Genomic DNA, 26049 nt, shown 5'->3' with positions numbered 1-26049 from the left:
AAACTTTCTTGAGCTTTAGCCTGGATCTTTCTTGCTGTGGTGTAAGAATATTGGTTTGCATTCTGTCCTCTAGGGACCTGACAAACAGACCATTCTTTTCCTTTCTGCAACATTTCATGTTACAGGAAGGACATTAATCATGTTCCTCTCCCATCCTTTTGCTAGGCTACACAACCTTGTTTCTTTCAATCAGCTCTTAGAGATTTTTCTTAGATCATTCTTTTTCTGCATTTCTTTTATTTTTGGCAATATAGTCTTTATTTGTCTTGAAGTGCAGTGCCTGGTACCTGCGGCTGAGAGTGAAAGGATTCATTCAGGCATCTTGCAGGTTACCTTCCTGCTTACACATCCAGGTATGGTGGCACCTTTCTTGACACATGACAGAGTGATTCATCTTCATGTCAATGTATGTAACAACCAGACCCTTTTTAAAATAAAGGGCATCCAACCAGTTGATTTGATTCTGTGTTTGTACAGGCAATTTTCCCTGCTTATATGTAACAGCTTGGATTTTTTACTTACTATTATCTTTTTGGTTCAGACCTTTTTTCAGACAAAGGTAATTTTGAATTTAAATCTTATCCAAAAAATACTTGCAGTCTCTCTGAGCTTAACCTCATTCTACTGATGAGGTACTTACTGCATATTGTAATCAAGAATGCATTTATTTTGCTTGTTTATGAGAATGTAATATGAAATATTGAAGCTATATAAAAATGAAATTTGATTTGTCATCCATACACCTGTGAAATTATCATAGTAGACACTGATCTGGTTTGGCATGACTCAACACACTGTGGTGCCTGTTATCCCTGTCTTTTTCTCTTCTTGATGCCTACAAAGAAAACTTAATTATGTGTTCCAGATTTATTCTTCAGAAAGTGAAGAATAGCTCCATTTGCATCCCCCCCCTTTTTTTAAAGTAGGTCTTGTATTTACCCTTTTTTAGTGCTGTACATACCTCACCTACCTTCTCTTGAGATTTCAAAAAAAGCACCCAATGTCCACTTTTTCAGACCAGTTGCTTTATCTAGACATGTGTTCCCCCTTCAACAATTCCACCCGACTGATTACAGTCCAATATAGAAAAACCTCTCTTCTACAGTCTTTTCCTATCCCCTGTATCAAATCCACTCTAAGAAAGTATTTTTTTAAATTTTAAGACTTAGAATCTCTTATAACTCAGATTGTCTTTTCCAAGGGAAACACTACAAATTAGTAAAAAAATAATGAAAGACGCCTGTAGTCATGTTACTTAAGCAGACACAGAATAGCATGGTTCTTTGTAAATGCACTTTGATACTTTTGGATTGGTTTGCATCTGATGGCTTCTGATCATACTACATTTAAAAGTAAGGCTAGTATTTACATTTAACATTAAACTTTTTAATGGCTTTTGGACAGTGGTTTTGCTGCAATAGTCCTTCTCTAAATTAGCTATTCAGTCCTGAAATATTTTCCTTGGTGAGCTGCCCCTAATCTCATTAAGATACCACTGCTTCCAACAAAGCATTTTCCCCTGAGTTCGTGGTTGAGAAATTTGGCCCCAGGTAGAAAAGAGCACTGGAAGCATAGCTGCATCCTGCTGTTTGTGCTGGCCCTGCTTTTACATTCTTCCATTCTGTGTATTTTTGGCCTTGAGTTTTAGCTATTTGTTAGCAAAATATAGCTTTCAGTACCTAGCTGTGTTCAGAATCATGGTTTGCTGAGGAAATTGTTCATTACACTCATCTAAGGTTTTTACTTTAGCTGCTTTTAGACAAAGTGCACAGGAGTGAGTTGTGTGGTGATTTTTCACTAGGAAAATTATTTAAGTGCTGGTTACATTCTGGTAATGTTCCACTGCCACCTGAGAATATCTGTCAGTTTTCTCTTTTCTAGTTAAATATGACTTGTTAACTTCCAGTGACAAACCTCATCCTGGCAACATCTAAACATTTACTTTATATTTTGGTGACTGTTCATAACTTTGAGAGGTTGGGACCACTTATTTCCTTAATCAGTCATCACCTGCAGTGGATGGTTAACATTTACACTTGGCTAGTGTTATGTCAGTGCTAGCTCACTGACAGACAGCCAGGTGCACGTCAGAGCACACAGCCCCACCACTGTCAGTCTTGCAAAAAAAATGGCCCTGGTCACTTCTTTAGTGAGTATTTACACTGAGCCTGGATGTCCCTCTAGCACATTCTGGGAAGCATTATTCCATGGGAAGGAAGGTCTCACATGGGAAAGGTCAGGGAACACCTGTCTCTGTGAGTCCCAAGGGTACCTCATTGTTCAGTGTCACCACTGAGTCACTTCAGGACACATGCCTGGGAATGTTAGTGTAGAAAACTTGGATGTTTGTAGGGATGAAACCTTCAGTACTGACCAGCAGGGAAGCAGGGCTTTCTATTGTATTCCTGAGGATAAAAAACAAAAAAGTATCCTGAGGACCAAGAAACAGGTAGAACTCAATTTCTGTCAAACATCCGGGTTTCCTCTGTCCCGCAACTGTCACAGTGCAGTTCTCTTTTAAAATAAAATCTTTAAATGGCTCATAATTTAATGTTATCTTCTCTCCTTCTCAGTAGAAGGAGACTTGTCTGTTAAAGTCTCCAAACCAAGGTATGGGGATGAGTTTGGTGGGAAAAAATAACTGTTGGGGCTCTTTGTTTTCTAGTATTCTGAGTGCAGGGACAAGATTAAACAGCTGGAGGAAAACTATGGTGATGCCACAAATGAGAGCAGAAAGCAAGAAATGGGAGGGAAGGACCCATCTCCACCTGAGCTACTAAAAAGGATTGAACAGGTAATATCACTTCTCATATCACAAGATATCCTGCTGTGCTTGACCTCTTTTAGAAAATGCAAATAGTGTCTTTTATTTTTAAAATAAACTTTCTGTAAGAGGAATCAAAATAATTATGATTGGCTATTGTGAACTCCAGCCTAGCATCTGCTTTCCAGGTCAACTGGACATGGGACATTTTGACTTCTTCCAGGAGAGGCTTGTGGGGGAGGAACTCTGTGAGGTACCCCTGGCTCTGCAGCATCTTCTGCTGACTCCATTCACATCACTGGCACTTCAGTGCAGACCCACCTCACTAGGGGAAGGCACAGAAAAGGCAGCAGAGGGAGATAAATGCAGAATAATAAACTGCTAACAAACAGGGTTGTCAGTCTTTGCTAACTGGCCATGAGCTGTTTCACCACTATTCACGGGCTATGAGCAGGAAGCAGACCTGCCAGCCTCTTCACAAAATCTGCCTGAGTGACACAGAAGCAAACACTGCCCCTTGTCAGGGCTGGGCTCTACTGCTTTGCTTCCCTGCTAAACCAGGAGCCACCAAAGAGACCTTGGTGCAAGCAGCAGCCAGGCCAGGCCAGCAGCTGATACCTGACTTCAGCACAGCTGGTGACTGCCCTGAGAGACTTCAGAGGGAAGCATTAGGTCCAATGGAAAGCCAGTTTCAGAGCCCTTTGTATGGGGGAGAAGAAGGTAAAGGAACAGCTTTTTCTTATATAGTTTTGTCTGTCCCGTTTATAGAAGTACAAAACTCCTCCCACTGTGTTTAGTGTTTGGAGGGGATTCACCAAGGGCTCTGAAGGTGTGAGGGCAGTAGCAGCAAGCTCTGAGCTTGCTTGACACCTCTGAGTCCTCCTTTTGAAATCCAGTTTGTAAAGACAGACCCTGAACACAGCTGCTTGAATTACCTCAGCTTTTTGCTTTACTGTCCCATATTCCTTGACAGGAGGGAGCTCTGCATAGCTGAGCAGGCCACAACACAGCCTGCTATCACCAGCCTACTCATTAAGAAGAAGGTTTTCTTGGAGTCATGATAAGTTTAAATGTCTATTTCAATCTCCTTGGGATTTAAGGTCATTGTAGTTATAATTTGTTTATGGAGCCCATACTTTTTTTAGCATGAGGAGGGGAAAAGTATTTAAAACAAGAGCTGAAACTTTCCATTATGGTGTGAGTCAAGGAACCAGAAGATTATAAAGAAATTATGACTAGAAAAAAGCCCCATTGCTTTCAAGATATGCACAGCAAGACAGTAACAATGATGTAACCCCTGCTCCCAAAAGAGCCTAGTCTGACATGAAAGAATTGTACAACTGACAGTAACCAACTGAATCAATTTGTGCCTGATCCTTGGCAGAGAGTGTGTAAATTTGGAGAAATCTGATAGTGAAGGTGTTTATGACTGTTCACTGGTATTATTTCAGCAGCTCAAGGCAATCACAGAACACTGTTGTGCACTTTGTCCCATGTCCTTTCCTTACACTGTGTCCTTCTTGCTGCAGATGGAGGCAGAGCTGCTGCAGAAGGAGCAGAGACTGCTGAAGATAGAATTTCTCTTTGAGAACATTTCTGATCTGACAGACAGAATCCGTGCTGTGGTGGAGAACAGCAAGCAGGACATGCTGCTTTTCGCTAGGAGGGTAAGAAGGGCACAGCATGCTCCACTTGCCAGCCTGTACACAATGAAACAGTATCTGGGCAAGAGGTGATTCATTTGCAAATTACAAAAGTGGCTGGAAATGTTGAGAGACAAATCATAAGTTAGTCTTCAGAAATTACAGACATGAATAGCAACAGTAATACAGTTAAACCAAAACTATTAGGTGAATATTCTCTTTTAAAAATAAAGTTGCATCATAAATGGTACCTTTCACCAAAATATAGAATTAGTTCTTTCTGAAGTAGATGCTTAGAAACTTTGTAGGATCATCCTTTTGCAAATGTATTTAACAGCCTTTCAACAACAAACGGGTCAAAGACTAAAAAGAAATAAGGGGAAAAATAAAGGAAGGCCAGGTAAATTCTACTCCAGCATACAAAAAGATGACTTTGGTATCTGGCTCAAAGTTCTTTTGTTGTTTAAATAGGGAGAATCACACAGGAAACATAATTTCCAACACAGTTTTTAAAATATAGTTATTTGCTTTTAACTGCAATATTGTTTGGGAAAGACAAAAAATGCTCCCTGCCCCCATATTCCTAATGAAAAAGTTACAAATTGAGCAGAGCTGAGGGGAAGACAGAAAAAAAAATGCAAAGTAGTTAATGTAAAACAAGGCCAGGGTAGAAATTTTTCTTAGATGTTAGGTTTGGCACACATGAAAGCCTAAAACAGTTTTTTATAATTAATTTTAAACACACACAGAAATATCATGGTTATTAACTGTGTTTGTGAAATGATGGCCATGGGCTAATAAACTACTGTAAGAATGGCAGTGTGCCAAAAGCTGCATTCACAAGTGCTCTGGCTCTCCCAGTTCCAATTAGTCACTTAAAGAGTATTAAAGATTTTTGGTTTTTTTTAAATCATCTGCAGTGAGACTCAAGGATTTTAGTCACATTCCTTTTCTGTTCGTCCCCCTTCCAAGGATCATGTCACAACCCAAAGCCCCTGCATCAGCATTATCACTCAATTATCTCAGAGGAATTGGGCTTATTCCAGCTTTATTACAAAGTTAATTGTGTACAGACCCAAAAATAATTTTGATCCCAGGTGTTTGAGGGCTGGGGGAGTTTTGCTGTCCAGCTGAAAAGGACAAGAAGCAAAGACAAATGTGATTTTCTTTTCTTGTATTGGAGTAAATGTGACTTCTCTTGAGCAGCCAATTTTTTGTTCTAAATAATCACAAAAAATAAGTAATTTTCAAGAATTGAACTACTATTTAACACCTTATTAAGTTGGACTTATTTTCATGTGCCTAATGATGACCCAAGTGTCATGCCCAGTGAGTGCCTAAAGGGAAGCCTAACTACAATGCAGCTGTTTTGCATTTCAGAGCAATGACCTGCAGAGGAAGATAAATGACAAAACCCAGGAGATAAGGGCTCTTTTTGCAGAGTTATCCATGAAGCAAGAACTTGCTATTAAACTCCAGCAGGAAATCAGAGACAAAGAACAATTTGTGATGACTGCTTCATTGATGATAAGTCAAGGCCTTCCCCCTCCTAAGAAAGTAGAAAATAAACAGAAGATCCTGCACAATGATAAGATGCAAAAAGCAGCAGCTGAAGCCAGAGCTAAAGTAAGTTTTTGTCATACATTGCAAGAGCTCCAGGAGTCAGTGCAGATGATGGTACAGACAGAGACAACTACTCCAATAGGTTTGTGGAGTTTTAACTCTAGTCCAGCAACACTGCTTGGAGCTAGTAATTGAATCTTAGTGAGATCATATACTAAAAACCTCACCTTTGATTATTAAAGTAGTTTGTGTAACCATGTTGTGGCTGAAGGACAGGGCAGCCATCAGTGAAACACTGCTTTTCATTGGATTTCAAGGTAATGATGCAAAAGGTGGAGTGTGAGGTTCAGGAGAAATATGTTTAATGTCTCCAACATCCAAGATGCAATGAGCATTAGATCAGAAGCAGCAAAAAATCAGATTGCTGAGCAATACATTGAGGGTAGGCAGGGCAGCATGGCAACCAGTGCTTGAAACCCTACCCTGCTGGACACTGCTTCTGTCCTTGAGATGGTCAGTGATCCCAGAGCAGAGAGCTCCTACATAATAATAGTTTAGAATAAGAAACTTCTACCATGAAACTTCTCATGCTGAGAGTTAAGTTTCCTTTCAGTGCTGTGGATAAAGGCCCACTCTAGTAACTGTACTCAGGAACAGAATTGTTCCACAGATGTTCTGTGCACAGTTACTACATCTTTTAAAAGCTCATCTAATCTGTTTTCTTGACAAATAATAAAAGCATAACAAGCTCAAACTGTCTACTATTTAAAAGGACAAACTTACATCTATGTGGTCAAACCTCTTGCTTTCCTTTTAATACCCCTTCCCCTTTCCCAGCTTGCCAGGGATTAGAGTAATGGTGTTTCAGATGTCACAGATTCTGTACACTGGCACGGGAGAACACTGGAGTTCTAAAGCACACAACCCCTGTGTGACCAAGCTGTGTTTCTCTGACAGCACCCTGCAGAGGAGGAACAAGGTGCAGTGCCTGGCCATGCACCCACTATCCCTGAGGAGGAGGAGGAGGAGGAGGAGGAGGAGGAGGAGAGGCTCCCACTGTTGCAGCCCCACGTGGTTCCCTTCAGACCAACTGAGCCCAGCTCGAGTCGAAGACATTTCAAAAAGCCTCCTGCAAAGCCATCTGAAATGTGAACAGACAGCACCTGAAGCAGGAGAGACCATTACCAGCTGCTGGATCACAAGGGTCAGCAGCATTTACACTGCACTGAAGGAAGATCTGTTGGTGTTCAGCCAAATTCCATACGGAAAACTAAGTATTTGTTCATGACAAAAGCACAGCACAGCTAACTAGTCAGTGATCCAGAATCCTTTCTCCTAGAATCCCAAATGCAGTGCAGCATTTCCAAGTGTCAAGAAAAGTGAGTGAGCCTCATGCTATATTTTTTTTTTTTTCCAGGTGAAGTTTTATTGCATCTGAAGGTATGTTATAATACATTCATTAAAAAGAAAAGGCTAGAAAATCTTCTCCTGTTATTAATATAATACAAAGCGGCCATCACTTAAACACACACACACATCAACATGGCTTTCTGCAGTGTGGGACTGGAGTCCTAGACAGAAATTCTTGACAGAGAAATTCTAATTATATTAAGACAAATATTCCTTCTCACTATGCAGTCACTGAGAATGCTAAAGCTTCACTGATGGCAATGACAAGGGGGTGACCATGAACTTGCCACATCACTCCCTGGAACTGGATCTTTTTATTTCATTTATAAGGAACAAGGGAGCATCAATGGAAACTACTCAGAGAGAATATCAGAGGTTGTTTTGAAAACCTCCCAAATATATTAAATTTTGAGGAGTTTCTCTAGTTTAATAATCTGGAATTTTGTAGAGTTTTTTTTTTTAATCCAATAAAGGCTGCAGAAATCCTGCATGGAACAACTTGGGAATTTTCTCTGTGTAGCAAAATGCTATTACCATTTTAAATTAATATCACAGTTCAGAACTTAAAAGAGCAAACAATATTGGCTCAGTTACATACAAACAGAAGTTGAAAACAAAGGAGAAACAGCCTGCCTGATTTCTTTCTGAAGCTGAAATTTGAACTGTAACACTAGAAGCTGTAAGAATTATGTAAAACTCTGTCCAAGCCACTGTTAAGATCAATTTCTAAAACTTTTTTCTTATCCTATATTACTTACAATATATTATACACATCTTTAAAAAACAACAAAAAAACTCTACAAACCCCCAACAAAATCTGTCACATGCACTTTAAGCAGATTATATTTCGTGCTAATAACAAAACTGAAAATATTAGAATGCAGCTTTAGAAGCAGAAGTACCATAAGATAACTGATACCACCACAAGGAATGAATACCTCTTTACTCATGCCTGACATAAAAAGTAATTTGTTATTCTTACCTGCTTTACACAATCACACCTAGAAATCCTTTCATTAATCCAAGTAAACAGTTACTGGTTATTGTTACTGTACAACTGGACAGCCTCTTCCAGCATTGTCTTGTTAAAAGAAGTGATATTTATACCGATTTTCACAGCATGTTTTGACACCCACTGTTGTTCCACTTCCTTGACCACTTCAAAATGAACCCACAGACATATTTCAAACCTGGGGTTATGTCAAATGCATTTCTCTAGGATTTATCTAGAAGTTAATAATTTCAACCTCAGTCTGTTGGGCCAAACACTGTTTTGAGTAGCTCATGTCAGTACTGGTGACTACCCAACATTGCAAGTTACTTGAGAAGCAACATTGCATTTAAATAAATACTTTTACAGAGGCACCACAGTTTGACAGCCTTCTTCAACAGCATGTTATTTCAGGAATATTTGAGACCCAGGAGTGTCATAGTGTGCTTGAGTGCTGTTTCCTCTACAAATCTTGCATTTACATGGTCTTGTTTCTCATATGGATGCACACCTAGAAAAACACAGTGAGGAAGTATTTACCAAATTGTACATGTACACTTATAGTCCGGCAGTGTATTAAACATCTTCATCTGCAGTACCAAAAGATAAGGGGTAACAGAAATGCGTTTTCATGCACTCACCAGCTTCCAGTGGTGCCCTTTGGATGCTAATCTGTGCCAAAAACTGTCCTATTAGTGGAATGTATGTAAATGATAACCTACAGTGAAGGAAGCCTCTCTGGAAGCTGGACTTCCAAACTGGATATCCAAATCCAGCTTGAAGCAGAGCAGCTGTGTGTTAGTGCTAGTGCACAAAATGGCCCAGGGCACATGCTCATATACAGCTACATGTATATATGCTTTTTCCTCCCCAAATGGGAAGATACCCATACATGGAGACTCTTGGCCACTGACACTTTCCATCAGCAGAAAGACAACCTATGTTTTCAGACATCACTGGAGTTTTAATAACTCAGTAATGTCAGTATAGGCAGGATACATTTGAGTGAGCATCAAAGGGTAACAATCACTGGCTTTCCAAAGTACAGAATTAACATTACCTTGATTCTCTATCTCTGCCAGCATGTTAGTCAGGTAGTTCAGTGGCAAAAACTCCACGGGGATGGAGAGTCTCTCAGGGATAGGCCTGCTGCACTGTAAGGGAGAACATTTCACGTTAGTTCACAAAGCCACATAGCCACACCAATGTTTCAATGTTTCTTTAGTGTGTTATAGTCCACAGAAAGCTCAGGAATCTCAACACTGTCAAAGCATCAGATTTTAGAACATAGCCTCTGTGCTCTTACCTGTCTGTTTCCCAGCTTCCCAAGCAAAAGTTTCACATATTTCCGTGCTATTAAGTTTGCATTTATCGGATGATTCCAGTACTGGCAGACCTTTTGACCAAGAGCCTAGTAAGCAAAAAACAAACCCCAAAACCTGAGAACATAAACATGGGAAAATGGAAACTCAGAAAGAGAAAAAGGGAGAAAAAGCTGACACAAAATCCAGGCTGTAATGCAGATATGCCTTGCTTTCAGACCTTGATGACAGAGGCTAAAAGGTCATCATATTTAGCCACGGAGCCTTCCTTTCATAGCCAGTAACCAAGAGATCACAATGTGCTCTCAAAATGTGGGAAATCAAAACCTCATCACTCAGTTCTCACCTCAGCCAGTCTGTCCCAGGGCCACTGTCCCACTCAACAAGTGTACTTAAGTACTAATTGAACCCTTATCCTTTACTGTGACGGATTTGAATCTATTCTTTCTCCAAAGAATAATGTAGATGCCCAATTCCTCAAAGCTCCTTCAGGATAGGGGTTCTCAGTCTCTGTCTTAAGGAACCTTAGACATACAGCATGCTGGCAAGGAAAGATAGTGGGAATGTAAGTTTGGATCCCATTATTCAGGTCATCATCCTGGAAACTGATAACACTGACTCACATTCCCAGAGCCAAAAGAGATTCACAACCAGGTTTCTCAAAGCTTCCCATCCCAACCAGTAAGCAAAAGAACAGGTACATACTATGAAAGTATCTCCACCTTCTGCTATTTTCCCTTTGTAGATCTTCCCTCACCCCTCCCCTTCAGCTGTACTGCAATGAAGACAGCTGTTCATTTTAGTAAATGCTGTACAGTTTAATGGTGCTTAAATCCTTGCTTCTGATTAAACTGAAGTCATCCACTGCATATAACCTGCTCAAAATAGTCTGAGTCACCCCAAAGTGACCTTTATGGCAAACAGACTATTCCCAGCATTTTTTCCCAAAGCTGTAAATAGATACAATAAAGCACTGAGTCTACTGTGCATAGCTAGCAGTAGTTGTTCCCTAAATCTCTCCCAGCTCAACCCTTCACGTCAGAGTGTGTTTGGAATGGAGTTCCCCACGCATCAGGCCCAGGCTGGCAACTCAGGGGCCTTATGTTGACCCCAGCTCACCAACCCTGGCCAAAAACCAGACACAGAGGACAAAGAACGTCCTATGGAGTTCTCCTCCTCTACCCCTTCTCAAAACTGCTGCCTAATAAATAAGCCTTTGTTGGAGGAAAACCCAAGCAGCATTTCTGGCCATTTGAACTATAAGTGACAGCACATAACAAGCAAACAATGGGCAACTCATGTGGAAAAAAGCCTGTTCTGCAGTGAGGCATTCCCCAAGGGGGATCCCTGGTGTTCCTCCGCTTCTTGGCATCTTGTGCTTCCCCTGAAGTCCTGTGCTGTTCACTAAGAGCAAAAGGGGAGAAGTGCATCTCCCATTCTGCTGGAAGGTTTTATGGAGGACCAATAACCTCTTGTGGCCACACAAATCACCTTGTCAGTGGGTGAGACTGTGAGGTTTAACTGAGGGGAGATCTTGTAATTCCTCCCTGTCACAAAGCTGTGGTATGATATGACTTTACAGCTTTTATTGTACCAGCTTTTGAGCACATTTTTTGAAGTGTACAGAACCAAACACATAGGTCACAAGTGAGAAAGACTCTATGGATGCCAAAAACACCCATAAACCCCCTTTAAACCCTCAATGCCTTATGCAAATGAGTACTCAGAAGAACAGTGCCAGTCTTGTTAACTTCTGTAGAATATTTGAGACTGTAAAACACTATGGACAAATCTATAATTTAAGTTATTAGGATATCCTACAGTCCAGGAGCAGCAGATGGAGAAACTGTGGATGCTCTGGTTATATTTGACTCAGGCTCTATCTGAATGACAGCCAAGTCCTTCACTGGTTTAACCCTATGCACAAGGAGGAATCTCCTATCAATTCCAAAATCCAAGACATTGCATCTAAAGCCATTAGTTACCTCTGGAAGCCTCATGACAATACTAAACTTCAGCTTTTCATTCTGTTCAGTGTCATCCAGATCTATAAGCAACAGGGGAAAAAGCAAATCAAACAAACAGCAATCACATAACAAACTTTCAACTTTCACTAAAGACATTCTAAATAAACATCACCTCCTTAGTGAAATGAAAATTTCAATTTAAAGTACAGGCTATTATTTGCATTATACTACATTAATAAGGACTGTTATTTACATTTATATCATGTACAAATATATTTCTGTATATTTGTTCAAAACTTCACCATTATATATTTATACAGTAATTCAAATGCACTTTGACTAAGTACAGCTCTCCAAGTTTATAATATTTCATTTATCAAGATCAGGCACAGATTGGTATTTTGTTGTTGAGCATATTTTGTTGTCTCTTTTCTTAGACAGTGGAGAAGTAGCACATCAGTGGGCACAGCTGGCTCACGTTCAGCCACCACTGACCAGCACTCCCTGAGCAGCTTTGCAGCCACTCCTGCCCCAGCCTGTGCTGCTGTCTGGGGTTGTTGTGACCAAAGGACAGGACCCAAAACTTGGCCTTGTTGAACCTCACACAACTGACCTAAGCCCATAAAGCCTGTTCATATCTGTCTGCAGAGCCCTCCTACCCTTCTGCCCACCTTTGTGTCCATCTCCAGACTCACAGAGGAAACACTCGATCCCCCTGTCCAGATCATTGCTAATGATATTAAGCAGGACTGGCCCCAATACTGAGTTCTGGGGAACTCCACTGGGCACCAGCCACCAGCTGGCTGTGACTGCATTCACCACTCCCTGGGCCCAGCTCTCCAGCCAGTTTTATCCCCAGTGAACAGTGCTCCCATCCAGGCCATGATCAGCCAGTTTCTCCAGGAGAATGCTGTAGGAATGGTGTCAAAGGCTTTACTAAAGTCCAGCTAAACAACACCCTGAGCCTTTCCCTCATCCACTGTGTGGGTCACCTCCTGGTCATAGAAGGAGCTCAGGCTGGTCAAGCAGGACCTGCCTTTCACAAAGCCTTGTTGGCTGTGACTGATCCCTGACTGTCCTGCACGCGCAATGTGATGGCACTCAAGATGATCTGCTCCATAATGCTCCATGGCTCCCAGCCATGAGGTCAGCATGACAGGCCTGTTCCTCTTGTTCTAAACATAATTAAGCAAAAGCTGAGGGCTGGATAACAGACTAGTTTCCTCACACACAGGTGTGCACTTCCACAGAGTCAGAGAAATTCCCCAACAAATCCTATGATGATCTTTAGTATTTGTTTTTCTAAGAAGTCTCAAATGGAAAAACTATCAAATCAAATTCTCTCCACACAGATATTTCTTTGTGTGCTGTGCTAAGGCCCATCACATAGCCTGAACCCTAACTTTCTCCTTTCAGGTAGGCAAAAACATCAGCTGCAACCCTCACTGAAAGAACACTCCAAGAAGAGCTGAGTGTCCTGGGCAATAAAACCTATGTCTGAGGGGACTGGTGTGAAGTACAACACTCCCAATTAGCTGGCTGGTAACAAATGAAACACCATGTTCACTGTACCTTTCAGCAATTTCCTGACACATGTTTCTGTCAATTGCAAGATCCCATTGTCAATATAGTGCAGGAGGGTGTGCAGAGGGAGACATCGAACACCAAGACCCAGGTGCAGAGTGTGAAACCCTATGAAAGAGACAAACTTGTTTGGTACAATATGTAGGTTTTTCTAATTCTCTATTAGAGACTGGAATTACTCTAGCTAAAGCCATCACTTCCCTTGACTTCTGATTGTTTACAGTGGCTGAGGAAATCAATTTATCAGCTCAGGTAGTCTTATTTAGACATCCTTTAAGTCCTCTCAAGTACAATCTTGTCAGAAAGAAGAAAGCTAAGGGGATAGAAAACGGTCATTCAAGTTACACTGTCATTTAATGTCTCCAGCTGTTGCCTTACATCTGAATTGTTCTATTAATTTTATCTCCCTCTCTCCTCCTAATTAATCAAAACCTGAAGCCTCATCACCCTCACGATGTCATTGCCACCCAGACACTCCCACAGGCAGCATTAGCACTTCAGCTTCTCCTTTAACGTCAGCCTGATGATGGTCTTGTTATGTAACACTACTGTGTGGCAGCATTTGAGCCCACACAGACTGAGGGACAAACTCATACCAAAAGCAGTTTCAATGACCAAAGACAGAACAGGAAATAAAATCCAGAAAAATTCGAACAAAATTGGAAAGCATTAAGATATTAAGATGTCAAGATGACTTTTCCTAATGAAAATAAGCAAGTGCTTTGAAAATGCTCTAAACAATTATGAGAAGCTCTAGGAAATGAAAGTCTATTATCAAGACCAGCTTTTCCATCCAGGCTGGAAGTAATCCCTTCAGGAAAAAATTAAAAATTATTAGCAGGGCAAGAGCATGAGAAAAAACACTATCTGCTAGAGGATAGGATTTTCCCTTGTAGCTCTTGACACTGAAATCCAATTCTGTATATATATATATATATATATGAACAGTTCTAAGATAAGACTGTATCCACACATTCCACTGGAAATCTCTGTTTAGATTTCTGTTTCTACTAACTATTTTGTTTTGCTTCATTTCACTTGTACAGATTTATCAAGGACCTTCCCCTCTATAACTGACTTGAACAGATGTCAATACTGCCAAAGCTAAATTGACACGTGCTGCAACCAGTGCTGTGCTGGGAGGAATTTATAGCACTGCTCTCCTCACTCATGAGCAAAACAGCAAAACACAGAACTTACCAGGAGGTAAAGGTATGCACATGCCATTTGCTGCTTCCAAAATCCGACTCATGATGTGGAACACCGCAAATTCTCCTGCAGTTCCTCTCTCATCACTGTAGTTAACAAAGTAGCAACACATTAAGAACCCCATCACCCACACTCTCCTGGAGAGAGGGTCAGTTTGCCATACTGGGAGCTCACTGAATGCCTGCCTTTGGGATGAAGGGCCATGGGATGCTGTCCTGCTTACTGAGGTGTCTCAGCCAGCACCAGCTGCCAGTGCTGCAGCAACAGGTGAAAGGGTGCTGGTGTAAGTGACCTGGCTTTTACAGGTGTTTAACACCCACCACGCAGCTTAGGACCACTCCAAACTCAGCAATTTGAACTCCAGCCATAACACTGCCTGTGTGTTTAATAATCACACCGGCCTAGAGAGGGCCAGCAGGATCCTTAGGAAGAGTAAGTGACAGTAACATTGACAGCAGCATAAGCACTGACTGTTCAAAGGAGTACTACTGATGAAGACCAAAATCATTATGCCCATAATTAAAAAGGCAGGCTGAAAACTTAAACAAATCATTTGCTTACAAGCAGAAGATACAGGAATGAAGCTGGTATCTCCGCCACACTTCTTTCATTATTTGATGCACCAGATTCAGCTAAAACAAAAAAGAGAAGACTGGATGTTTTCAGGAGCATGTGTACAGCAGGCCCTTGGCCTTCATTCATTCCACACACCAGTTTATGTTAAAAACTTTTCACGGGACTCCTACTAAGTCTTCATTTTTTTCTCTCTAGGGTCTTAAAATGTAAAGTTATTAAAATCTGAATTGTAACAGAATTGCCCTATTCAAGCAGTTTAAAGTGCTTCCAGCTTATCAAAGCGTCATGCAAGACATACAGCAACTTAACACTCTTAACTGTGTTTCTTGAAGATAACTGATAGCAACCTCTTGCAGCAAATTCTCAGATCTGTTTGCCATGCAAAAGCAGCATGTCCAAGTGGCTGAGCATTTGGCAAGGAACAGTCCCAAGAGCTCAGCAAGAGTGGATGACGTTGAAGACAGTGGAATGTTTGGTTTGCCAAGAAAGGAAGGAAGGAGGAATCATAGACCTAGTCCTGGCAAGGAGGAAAAATGAGACAAGTAAATGCCTCTCCTCATCTATTGAGTTTCCTTTTTGTTCCCAGTGATGTGAAACAATCCCTTGGCCCACGTTGTTGTTTTTTGTGCTCCCAAACTGATGTCCACCACACACAGTCAGCATATACCAAAGCCACAAGCCCTGTTCCCACTTGGGCCTTCTCAGCTTCTGCAGCTGAAAGAGAAACCACGCACGGAAGAGTTGAAATAACTTCCTCATGGTTGTCATGTGCAACTACTTCCACATCTCAGTTACACAACCGAGACACTTCCTCTGCGCCTTTTATCTCTGGCACTCAAAGCACAGCAATCAATCCCAGGAAACTCAAGAGACTAGTCTGACCCCTGTTTAGCAAAGAGGTGTCACAAGAAGTTAGGAACCCTTTTCCTCCCTCCAGATGGTTAGAATCCAGGAATGCTTTTTCCCCACTCTATTTTCCCCTCACAGGCTTTGCTCTCTCCATTGTCTGACTCATCACAGGCTCTGAGCAAGAGAGAAACAGAACACACAGGAGAGATGCACATGCAAAGGCCAGAACTGGAATATTCATTTTCAGTAATGTTCCTGAGTGTTCCTCTGTACCTTGGCCAGAATGTTCTACAAGGTAGCACCTTTCCCATCCACCACGACTTGAGCCAGGCTTGCACAGCTGCCTGATGCAAAATAACTACCTAATATTTGCCATCTCCACACTTTCTAGATGCAGTGGAAAGATCCAATTTTTTCTTTCCAGAGTATAGCAAGTTTTCTTGGAAATGAGTGATTTCCAGTTTCCACAGAAGGGTCACAAGAACCACACCTGCTGCTGGAATGAATTTCACCTCTGGCCAGCATAGAGGGTGCAGCTAAGGCCTCTGCATCAGGAGCTGCAGCTGGATCTGGAGGACCAGTATTGAAGTGAAGGTTCTTACAAGCTCCAAAATCACCAATTATTACTTGTGTAACACAAATGGTTTTCAAGAGTATGCTACTCCAAAATAAGTATTTTTTGCTTAACAACACACCAAACTGTACAGCTTTCACAGGGCACAGAAAGCTAACAACTTCTTAAGTAATAATCATCCAAGCTATTACAACATACTTGCATCTTAAATATATGAATATTTGTGATGTGACACCCTCACTAACAGCACAACTCACTTTGGAGATCAACATCTACCCTTGGCATTGTAGAAAATACATACTGAAAGATAACCCACATCTCAATCTCTTTTTCAGAACGTAACACAAAGATCATGTGCATGAGAAAGGCAGCATTATCTGTCTGATGGAAGGAGCACAGGCAGATTCCTGTCTGAGGTTAGCCGTGGGGCAGCCAAGTAAGAGCCACACACATACCAGGGGAGGCCATTTTTCACTGAGTAACAGACACAGTAAGAGTTTTTTTTGGGGCACATACATGAAGCCATTTCCTTTGGAGTACTCTAAACTAATGAGACAAAGTAAGACCAACAGCAAGACAGCACATGCAAGAGGGCACTGGCTGACAGTGCTGTCACCTTGTCTTGAGACATCTACAGTTCCAGGCAATGGTGCCAAGGAAACTGAAGTTCTCCTAAAGTAATTGGGAACCACAAGTGCTTAGCTCCTTTGGCTGTTTCTACAGGAAAGACTGCAAAGCAGTCAAAGGAAAGAACCAGGAGCAAAGGAGAAAAGGGAGTGAGACAAGGTCTTGATGTCTTTCAGATCCCCTCCTGTGCACTAGTAAGACACAGTCCTCCTCCTGGGGAAACTCAAATCCGAATGGTGTCTCTCCTGTTCCTTTGCAGCTGAGCCCTATATCAGATGACAGCTGGCCACAGATGTCAGGGGAAAACGTGCAGCTACTGCAGGGACTTGCAGAAAAATTTCATCAGTTTATTCAGGTCTGCCTGTTTCCTGTGCCATGGGCTGCCTGCTCACCCTCCCTCCCCTCCCCTTCCACTTGCTGTCAGAGCAGCAAATGTCACACTGCTTCTGTAAATTATTTCTCCCCTTTCTTGCCTCAGTGAAATGAAAAGAGTGAGAGAAACAAATATGGAGCAAAGCTAAGATAAAGTGACTGCAGAGGAGAGAGCCTATGCATACATACAACAACCACTGCAGGAGAGGTGGCACATGGACTGGGAACCAGGCATGCTGCAGCCCTGCAGAGCTCCTCAGCAAACAAGGAATTCCCACTGAAGTGTGTCATTCACACTTCTCCATGTTACTTCTCTGTACACAAGAACACACAGTTCTCTGACAGCAACCAGCCTTTGTTTCATTAGAAACTCTCAGTGCTCCCAAATTTTGGCTTCTCCAACTTCTGCTTCAGTTATTTACACGGTGAATACACACCACAGAGCTTAATCTCAGCCACTCCTGGGATCCTGAATGTAATGTAAAATATTTTATGAAAGCAAACAGACAAATTTCAAGTCTATTCCTGTTTCATTAGTTTCAATAGCTCTGCTATTCACTGCTGATGCTACAGAGAACTGTGGGAAGACTGAAACCAGTTTGTTCCCCTGAAAAACTCTGAAACATTTAGGATAGATTTGAGATGTGAGAGTTTCTAATTAGGATGAGGGGAAACGCAAGTTTAAAAATGAAATAATTTCTAAAGATTTCCAAACAGTATCTAAGATGCACCAACAGAAAGCAGAAGCAATTTTTAGAGGCATATTATCTTTGTTCATAGTAGCTTTTTTAAGAATAAGCCTGTCAATTGAGCTGAAGGAATTAGTCCTGAGAGTTTGCTTGTGGGGGAGGGCTGAGATTTGTTCTGCAAGATTTAGTCTACAATAATTTAGCTTTGCAGATCAAGGTTGAATAGACGTTTTCACATTTTTATCTTGTTTTTACTAAAAGTGAACAAACTGTTATTACAAATTGAAGAAAAGGAGAATAAATGTTCCACTTGGGGTTTTTTAGCACCATTTTCAGGTACAAAGCTTTGGTTCATGTTGTACTGTTCCTATTTAATCAGCCACTAGTTTTAGTTTCTTTCCTACAGAGACACATAAAAATCTGCAAATTACCAGTGAAACAACTTGTGAAGCTGTTGAAGTGAGGTTTGAAAAGTCAGGAATGGCAGTGGGACTGCAGTGGTTCAGAGAACACTGTGACATTGACAGAGTAACTGACTCACACAGGACTTTGGAGGAGATGCAGGCATCAGTAGCCTCAAAGAAGATTCCCAAGGTTTTCACCCCTAAAGAATAGCACTGTTGGGAGTTTCTACTGAACACTGGGGCAGGGATGGCACAAAGAACAGGATTTACAGTTGCCATGCAAGCTTTTGAGGACTCTGTGTTCTGCACTCGAAGGACATGATCTTGAGACAGACAAAACCATGTACTTAACTTCTGTGCACAACAGTTATGGTTTTTGTAGGGTTTTTTTTTTCCTTTTTAAAGGTCTCTTAAGAGGATGAAAGACAGAAAAATAAGAATTTGGAAAGCGAATTTTCACAGTAGTTTACAAAAATCTCTTCATGCAACACTGTCTCCTGTCACATGCACAGCCCACTGAAGGCACTGGATAGGAGTGGTGGTGATTTACCCACATGTCAGATTGTAGTGACATATTTTGTTCATTTTTTATTTCCCCTGGTGGAACTTTCATTATTCAAGACCTGCAGCAATGTGTTTTACAAGAAACCAAATGGATGTAATGGCTTTAAACTTTCAGGATGAGTTCCAATTTTATTTCTGGGAATAGAACATATTTGCACAAGCTGTAAATGGAACCATTTCTTCTGCATTCTGAGTGACTGGTACAACTCTTTTAATAATATTTAAATAACATTAATTTTCTTTATCAATTTATATAATATTAGGCTGAAAAATATGTTTAAATATCTTAAAACTTAAAATTTCTTCCCACCAAACATATGCTATATACAACTGGTACACACCCAAAGACCTACAATCCAACAAATACACACTAACTCACAATAGTGACTATGAAATCAAACTAACCAGGTTTGCAACGTAATCCAAAACTATTTGGTCAATCTTCTTTTTTCCAACATATTGTAGATGTCTCATAAGGTGATCCTTCAGCTGAACAACCATCTAGGAAAAAAAGGCCAAAAATTTGTTGTCATTGGGCATCTTCAAAGAGACACAGAAACTGCAGCAGGTGCAGGGCCTGATCAATAGGCAATGGCTCAACAAAACATTTCCCCAAAACTCCAGTTCAGAGTGAGATCCCAAGCTACTATACAATCTTGCTAAACTCAGCAGCAGATGTGAATATTCAAAATGGTTACTTGGTGCAAATTCAGCAAAATGAATACGAGGTTGAACTTTCAATGATACTGAAAAGAAAAAGCTTACAGTTCTCACATCTCTCTGTGTAAAGCCAAGGGAACAGGGTGAAAGAAAGATTTAAATATGAACATTGAATCCTAAGAATATAAGTACTTATTACAAATGAATAAACATGAGAGATTTTATGATAGAGAAAACTAACATAAGTACAATTTGTGGTAGTTGCCAAGAACCTGAAAACCAGAGTGATTAATGGCAATTTCAGGTTAAACATTAATTGTGAAGTCATTAAAGTTGGGTGTTTGTTAACATACAGTCCATGCCACTCCCTACTCTCTCCTTTCTGAAATAATCGCTGACCTCATGCAGCTTCAGATTGCAACTCAAGTCCATACTGGCTCTTTTCTGAGAATTACTAAGAAGCTCAAAGTAAAACTGCAGTAAATAAAAATCTGTTTCAAGGAACTTATATGTAGATTAATCTCAGTGTGTTAAGACAGATATACAGGTATGAGGAAGGCATAGAAAAAGTGACTTGCTTTTTGGATATGTCTGAATAAATGGAGGGGAAGGAATGTAGAGAAGCTTCAGAGAATGAGAGGCAAAACTTGGAAACAGGAAGATGAAGGAAAGAAGGAAAACTTGCCTCAGATGTGAACAAACAGGACAGTGTTGATCTGCCCCTCAATGCTGAGACCTTCTAGTGCATGCTGAAGAGTTAGTTGATTTTAAAAGTAAGAGAACGAGAGACAAGACAAGATGTGTATTTAGACAGAGAGAGGACAGGTAGGGATTTGAGACAGGATTTATTGCCCAGAAGCATACAGATGGTAGATCCTTTAGGGAGATCACTGGCAAAAAGAGTGCAAAAGGAGAAGGGACCTCAGAATTGCCATAACAGTCTTCGAAGTGAGGTAGAAGGAAAAAGAAACAGTAAAACAAGGTGTTCAATTGAGGAGTAAGATGATCTCTGCTCATCAAATTGAGAGAAGCTGTGGGCAGGAATTCACTTATGTATATTTTAAAGGCATAAAGTAGTCCAAAAATAACTGACAGATTAAGATGACCTCCCAATTCCTAGCCAAAGTTATACTGGGAAAAAGCATTTTGACAAATCAACTTTCTATTCCTGTTTTTCCCCTATGCCTTATGGTAATCTGCTAAAATAATACGATGGTGATGAACTCTAAAACATAGGAAATGCCATGTTTGCCCCCATAGCTACCCTGAGTGAGCTTTCAATCAGCACTGGAGCTTGGAAGGTCACTCCACACATCTGTGGAGCCTGTGCGTCCTCTAGTGCACACCGACAAAGGCACATACCAGTCCCATGAGCAACTGCTGCTGATAATCCTCCTCTTCAAACAGAGGTACCAGCCTTGCCTCTGAAACAAACAGAGCAATAATCATTCAAGGACATGGCACTACAGAAATATCACAAGAATCCAGCCAGATTCAAAAGTACTTAGGAACAGACAAGTAAACAGAAGCTGTGGTTTGATCTGCTCAGCTACAGAACAAAGACACTGAAGAACCATGGACTGGATAAGAGAAGTGAAAAATGGAAAATAACCCTTTATCTGCCATCTACTTCTTCTTTTTGATATTTAAGTATGAGTTATCACAGTGTGGTGACTCAAGAGAGCAAAGAGGCAGAGAGAACCTTCTGGTAAGACAATGTTAATGTGCTACTTAGATCTTGTTATTTACAAGCAAACCCTAGCCACTGCATGGGTTTTCCAAGGAAATCACTAGACAGAAAGTAAATAGTCCTCAAATAGAATCACCTCCCACTGATTCTCTCCCATGGTCTGGCTGTTTCTGTTACTGAGACTTGAAGACCACTATGAAAAGAACACAACTTCTCTAACTAAACAGAACAAGATTACAGTGTCTACTGAAGTAAATAACCTGTATTTCCTAATCAGTGCTTCCTGTTTACTAAAACAAAGGAAGAAAACCAATTCTCTATTTCATGATATAGATAAAACCAACTCAAGATTTAATGGAACCAAGTGCTGAACTCTTAAAAAATTTTCACCTATTTTTGCTCACCTTCAAATATGTTTACACCACCACCCAGCAGCACAAAGACCTGCACTGCTTGATTTTAAGGTACTCCAGGACTAATCTACAGGGAAACACTACATTGATGCTTGTTACTGGTTGGCAGCTATTTAGAAATTATCTAGTAACAGTTAAACATCGGGCTTCTTTAGCAATAAGCACCTTTGAAAACATTAAGCTGAGGTTCACAAAGTTGATACAAAGTCTCTCAAAGTGAGAGCCCGTTGCAATAATGAGCAATGGCATGGATAACTGCTGTTAGGGGCTGGAAACGAGTACCCTGAAAATTCTTGGTAATAAAATGGCCAAGCAGCACTTAGATAGATCACCATCATGCCACAGCACACAGTGACAGGGCACATAGAAGACACTGATGTGTGAACAGCAGGAACATAATACACCACTAAATTCAGTTTTACTTATTTTTGACAGAGAAACAGAGCATCAAAAAATCTCAAGTGTTTCTGGCCTAAGGAAATTTGTTACACCTGCATTGTGTTTTTTCACCAGTCCTAATCTCCTGCACAAATTCTGATGTTGCAAAGGCTGTGAACAAGACTCAACAGTAACATGGTGTCATTAATATTCTGCTCCACAAGAAAAATCCTGAAGAAGATATCCTTTAGCAGACCGAATTTTACTGCTTATGTTGTTAGATCCAATATGAACTAGGGATTTTTTTTCAAGCATTTCCTAGTTAGTACATGAAAGGTTTCTTCTCATCTTAAATCCTCAAACTCTTCTGTGCTGAAAACACACATAGCAACTGATTTTTAGCAAACAACAGCTGGACGGAAATATTCTAATAAACCTAAGTCTTACAGCTAAGGCCTACATCAAGAAAGGTTTTACTTACCAGAGTCCCAAGTGTCCAGATGAGAAAGCACCCTGGGGTTTGAAACAAAAATCAGTGTGTTTCATATGCAATACTCTAAAGGCTTTCACAACATCATTAAAAACTCAAATGAGCCTTTGATCTTTCAAAGACAGCTAAAGAAATCTGAGAACAGTATATGTGACTAAATGTAATAAAAATACTAGATATCCTTAAAAAAACTTCTGTCTAGGTTGCATGAGAATAACTTCACATCTACCATAAATTCCCTAGCACTGGAGGCCTGTATTTCTGATCATGCTGTAGTGATTACAAGGATTCCAATAACTGATCTTCACCAGGATAATCTTCTTTAAAAATATCTAATCAGATACATAATCAACTAATTAAATGGCATATTAAATCCTCCAACATACCTGTGCAAAATAAGAAGGGGTAAATATAATAGAAACCAGCACGTACTTTTTGGCATTTTCAAAAATATTCCTCAAATATGCTGTGGCTCTTCTCTCCTCTCTCTGGTTTGCAAACAAACAAAAATCCCAAAATGAACAAAACAGAAGACCAAATAAAATACTCCTTGACAGAATGAAGATGAAAAATTAATTTGGTTTTCTCTTTGAATGGAAATAAAATACAGTGGGGCCTCACACCATCTTCCAAGTGCCCATGCTCACAGGCACTCACACACATGAAAACTTTGTGACAATACAGTGCAAGCTCTGCTTTTCTTTGATTTCTTGCTTTATTTTAAGAGAACAAAACTTACAGGCAATCACCTTAGGTGAAATGACTGCAAGTCTCTGCACTTCTGATAATCAGATTTCCATTTATTTATCTTCAAAATAAAAAAGCCAACTCATCCATGCTTGACTTTATAACACCCATTTCAGAGGCAGCTCTGGACAGTTCCAGTGTTTCACTTCCTCTCACTCACCTCTTCCGAAAGGTTTCGCCATTCCCTCCTGAGCGCGTTACTGTGGTAGTGCAAGTGTGGCTCTGCATACTTCACACTCTCCAAGTTTGAGTTGAGTTTCTCCCAGAAACCTTTGGAGTTTTGGAACTGCAGAGTGTTGCAGAGAAAGCATGAATACAGGCTGCCCTCTTGAAGAAATACCTCATCACCCTCCCACTAATTGACTGCAAAGATATGTGGTTAATGTAAAAGCAATCTAAGTGAAAAAAGTTAAACCTAAGCACCAAAACTAATTTCTCTTGGTGGAATGACAGTGGTAGCGCTTACTTGACTTGAGTCAAGATTTGGTGCCTGGAAAGAAACAAGTATTTCTGGGTCACAATTCATCTGACCTATTTTCATGTTTGAGATGGGAAGAACTGCACCACAGTACACTAGACTTATTGTCTAGATTTCCTATGACTGTAAAAAGAGCCTTAGGCTACTAACTTAAATGGAAATGTTTATGCTTGGTCAAATAAATCCCATTTCAGGTTTCTAGTAGTTCCAAACACAGGAATACCACCATGGCCACAACAGCTGCAGGATGCCACTATTTTCAAACTGCATTAATACTTAGACTGCAAACATCCATTAACCAACCTCAACAGTGCTTCATCCCAGAAAATAAACAAAATCCAGAAATTTCCATAGCAATTCTAAAGCATTTGACTCTAATGCTAAAATTAACTTAAACTCAGCTGTGAACAGACAGGAGGAACAAAATCTAAACAAAACCACACTGGTTTCCTGAGCTAGTTCTTGGACTGGGTATAAAAGTTTGAAGCTGCTGTTTATAAGGGAGCCAAGATGCAATCCTTGCTGAGGAAGAGATGAGATTAAGGCAATTCTTTTTAACAGTTTTAACAGTTTTAAAAAACAAGAGATGGTATGAGCTTAATAGATATTATGAGCTCTTAATAGATATTATTCCTCAACACAGACACTATAGTAACATTTGAATAAAGAGAGCTTTAAGCACACAATATTCTTGCACTAAAATAACTTATTGCACACAATAAACTTGCACTGACATACTGGATTTTGCTCTCTCTTCTCAACTATCCTAAAATAACAATAAGCTTAAAATAAAACCTCAAAAGGAAGAAACCACTTCCTACTATAAACTATAATTTGTCAAGGAAAATAAATTTCAAAGACTCAATCCTGCCAGCCACTTTCCTCTTGCTGCCAGTGCCTATTGTCACTTTATTATTGTAGCTGCAGCAGAGAAAATAAATCTTGTGTTTTACTTCATATTAGTTATATTTAGCAGCTGCAAACTAAGATCACATATGGCACCATATGTTCACTCTGTTGGACTTAACTCATGAGATCTCCAACTGCAGAATGTTGCCTACATGTTACCAGTATGAAACCAGAGAAATATTAAAAACAGCATAAGGGTATCATCTAGTGACCAATCCATGCAACAGCACTACCACTGCAAAACTGTGTTCAGACCACACTGGACTTGGATATGTGGCAGGGGGAAGCAAGAGAGCAATTTTCTTTCCTATATAAAATCTCTAACAGGAAGTGGAAGACTTGAGTGTTGTCTGCTTTTAATCCCAAAAAGACACATTGTATTAGATCTCACTAAAAAGTCAAAAGTTTAAAGGATTTTTTCAATTAAATCTATTATTTCTTGAGGATCATCAGGGAAAGGACTAGATAGAGAAGTCTTCATCTTAGCTGTTTATTTGGGAGACATTTCTAGAGAGTCAAGAATTAACACCTAAAAGACATTGTATTACCAGAAGTCAAAGCAAGGCCTTACCAGTTCGCAATCATGAAAAGCTCCCATGAAGCCTTTCTTAAGTAGTGTGTTTTTAACTGAAGATAGAGAGCTCTCTGCTACACCCCTTGGTAGACATATGGGGTGACAATTGCCTTCAGGAGGTCCACATCTCTCTGGACTGCAGTGCTGTGTCTCCCCAGCAGTGCTGGCATTCAGAGAGCATTGTAAAACATCATTCTGCACCTCAGGGGTTCAGCACAGCACAGGGAGAAACTCTCTCCTGGTGCTCTGACAACTTTTTGCACTATACATTTTCACTCTTCCCCTGGACCTCGTCCTATTTCCTTTATTTCTCTTTTTCCTCCTGCCTTCTCCCTTTCTGACAGAACTTATTTTCAGCCCTGCAAGTTTGGTTTGTGCTTAAAAAGGAGGGAAAAATTAGACTTATTAATTGCAAACCTTATGTAGAGCTTTTGTGCAATTGGACTAACTGTTCCCCCTTTCTCAGTTCATCTTGATGAACAGGAATGTAGTAATAAAAACACCTGATACCCAAAGAGCACAATTTTTTAATATGAATATGGACATATCCCTCCCAAAAGCTCTCCACAACTCATGAGATTGAGAACTCCAAAAAGGTTCTC

At 40.4% G+C, this 26049-nt stretch overlaps 2 protein-coding genes across 9 annotated transcripts in view; one reads left to right on the top strand and one right to left on the bottom strand.

The window, feature by feature from the left end:
- The window catches only part of CCDC146 (coiled-coil domain containing 146), a 67281-nt gene extending 59830 nt beyond the window's left edge, over positions 1–7451 (top strand). For 3 of the 6 annotated variants that reach the window (XM_086886663.1, XM_023918970.2, XM_023918971.2), the window contains exons 16-19: positions 2666–2794; positions 4294–4431; positions 5788–6033; positions 6928–7451. In XM_086886663.1, coding sequence (XP_086742789.1) covers positions 2666–2794; positions 4294–4431; positions 5788–6033; positions 6928–7122 — 708 coding nt within the window. In that variant the 3' untranslated portion in view covers positions 7123–7451. Of the gene's footprint in view, positions 1–2665; positions 2795–2952; positions 3156–3325; positions 3453–4293; positions 4432–5787; positions 6034–6927 lie in introns of those variants that run through there. The other 3 variants (XM_086886664.1, XM_086886665.1, XM_023918972.2) reach the window with 2 other exon arrangements.
- Positions 7371–26049, bottom strand: part of GSAP (gamma-secretase activating protein) — a 45358-nt gene continuing 26679 nt past the window's right edge. For all 3 annotated transcript variants that reach the window (XM_086886661.1, XM_086886660.1, XM_086886662.1), the window contains exons 20-31: positions 23647–23772; positions 23172–23227; positions 22731–22762; positions 21131–21192; positions 19514–19609; positions 15015–15085; positions 14445–14539; positions 13233–13352; positions 11679–11740; positions 9678–9782; positions 9432–9525; positions 7371–8882 (exon numbers count right to left, since the gene is read on the bottom strand). In XM_086886661.1, the coding sequence (XP_086742787.1) occupies positions 8782–8882; positions 9432–9525; positions 9678–9782; positions 11679–11740; positions 13233–13352; positions 14445–14539; positions 15015–15085; positions 19514–19609; positions 21131–21192; positions 22731–22762; positions 23172–23227; positions 23647–23772 (1020 nt within the window). In that variant the 3' untranslated portion in view covers positions 7371–8781. The remainder of the gene's footprint in view (positions 8883–9431; positions 9526–9677; positions 9783–11678; positions 11741–13232; positions 13353–14444; positions 14540–15014; positions 15086–19513; positions 19610–21130; positions 21193–22730; positions 22763–23171; positions 23228–23646; positions 23773–26049) is intronic.

This window comes from Cyanistes caeruleus, chromosome 4 (genome assembly GCF_971803275.1).
Source record: "Cyanistes caeruleus chromosome 4, bCyaCae1.hap1.1, whole genome shotgun sequence".
Lineage (NCBI taxonomy): Eukaryota > Metazoa > Chordata > Aves > Passeriformes > Paridae > Cyanistes > Cyanistes caeruleus.
Note: the sequence above shows the minus strand (reverse complement) of the source record. Positions and strands in the feature narration are given on the sequence as shown.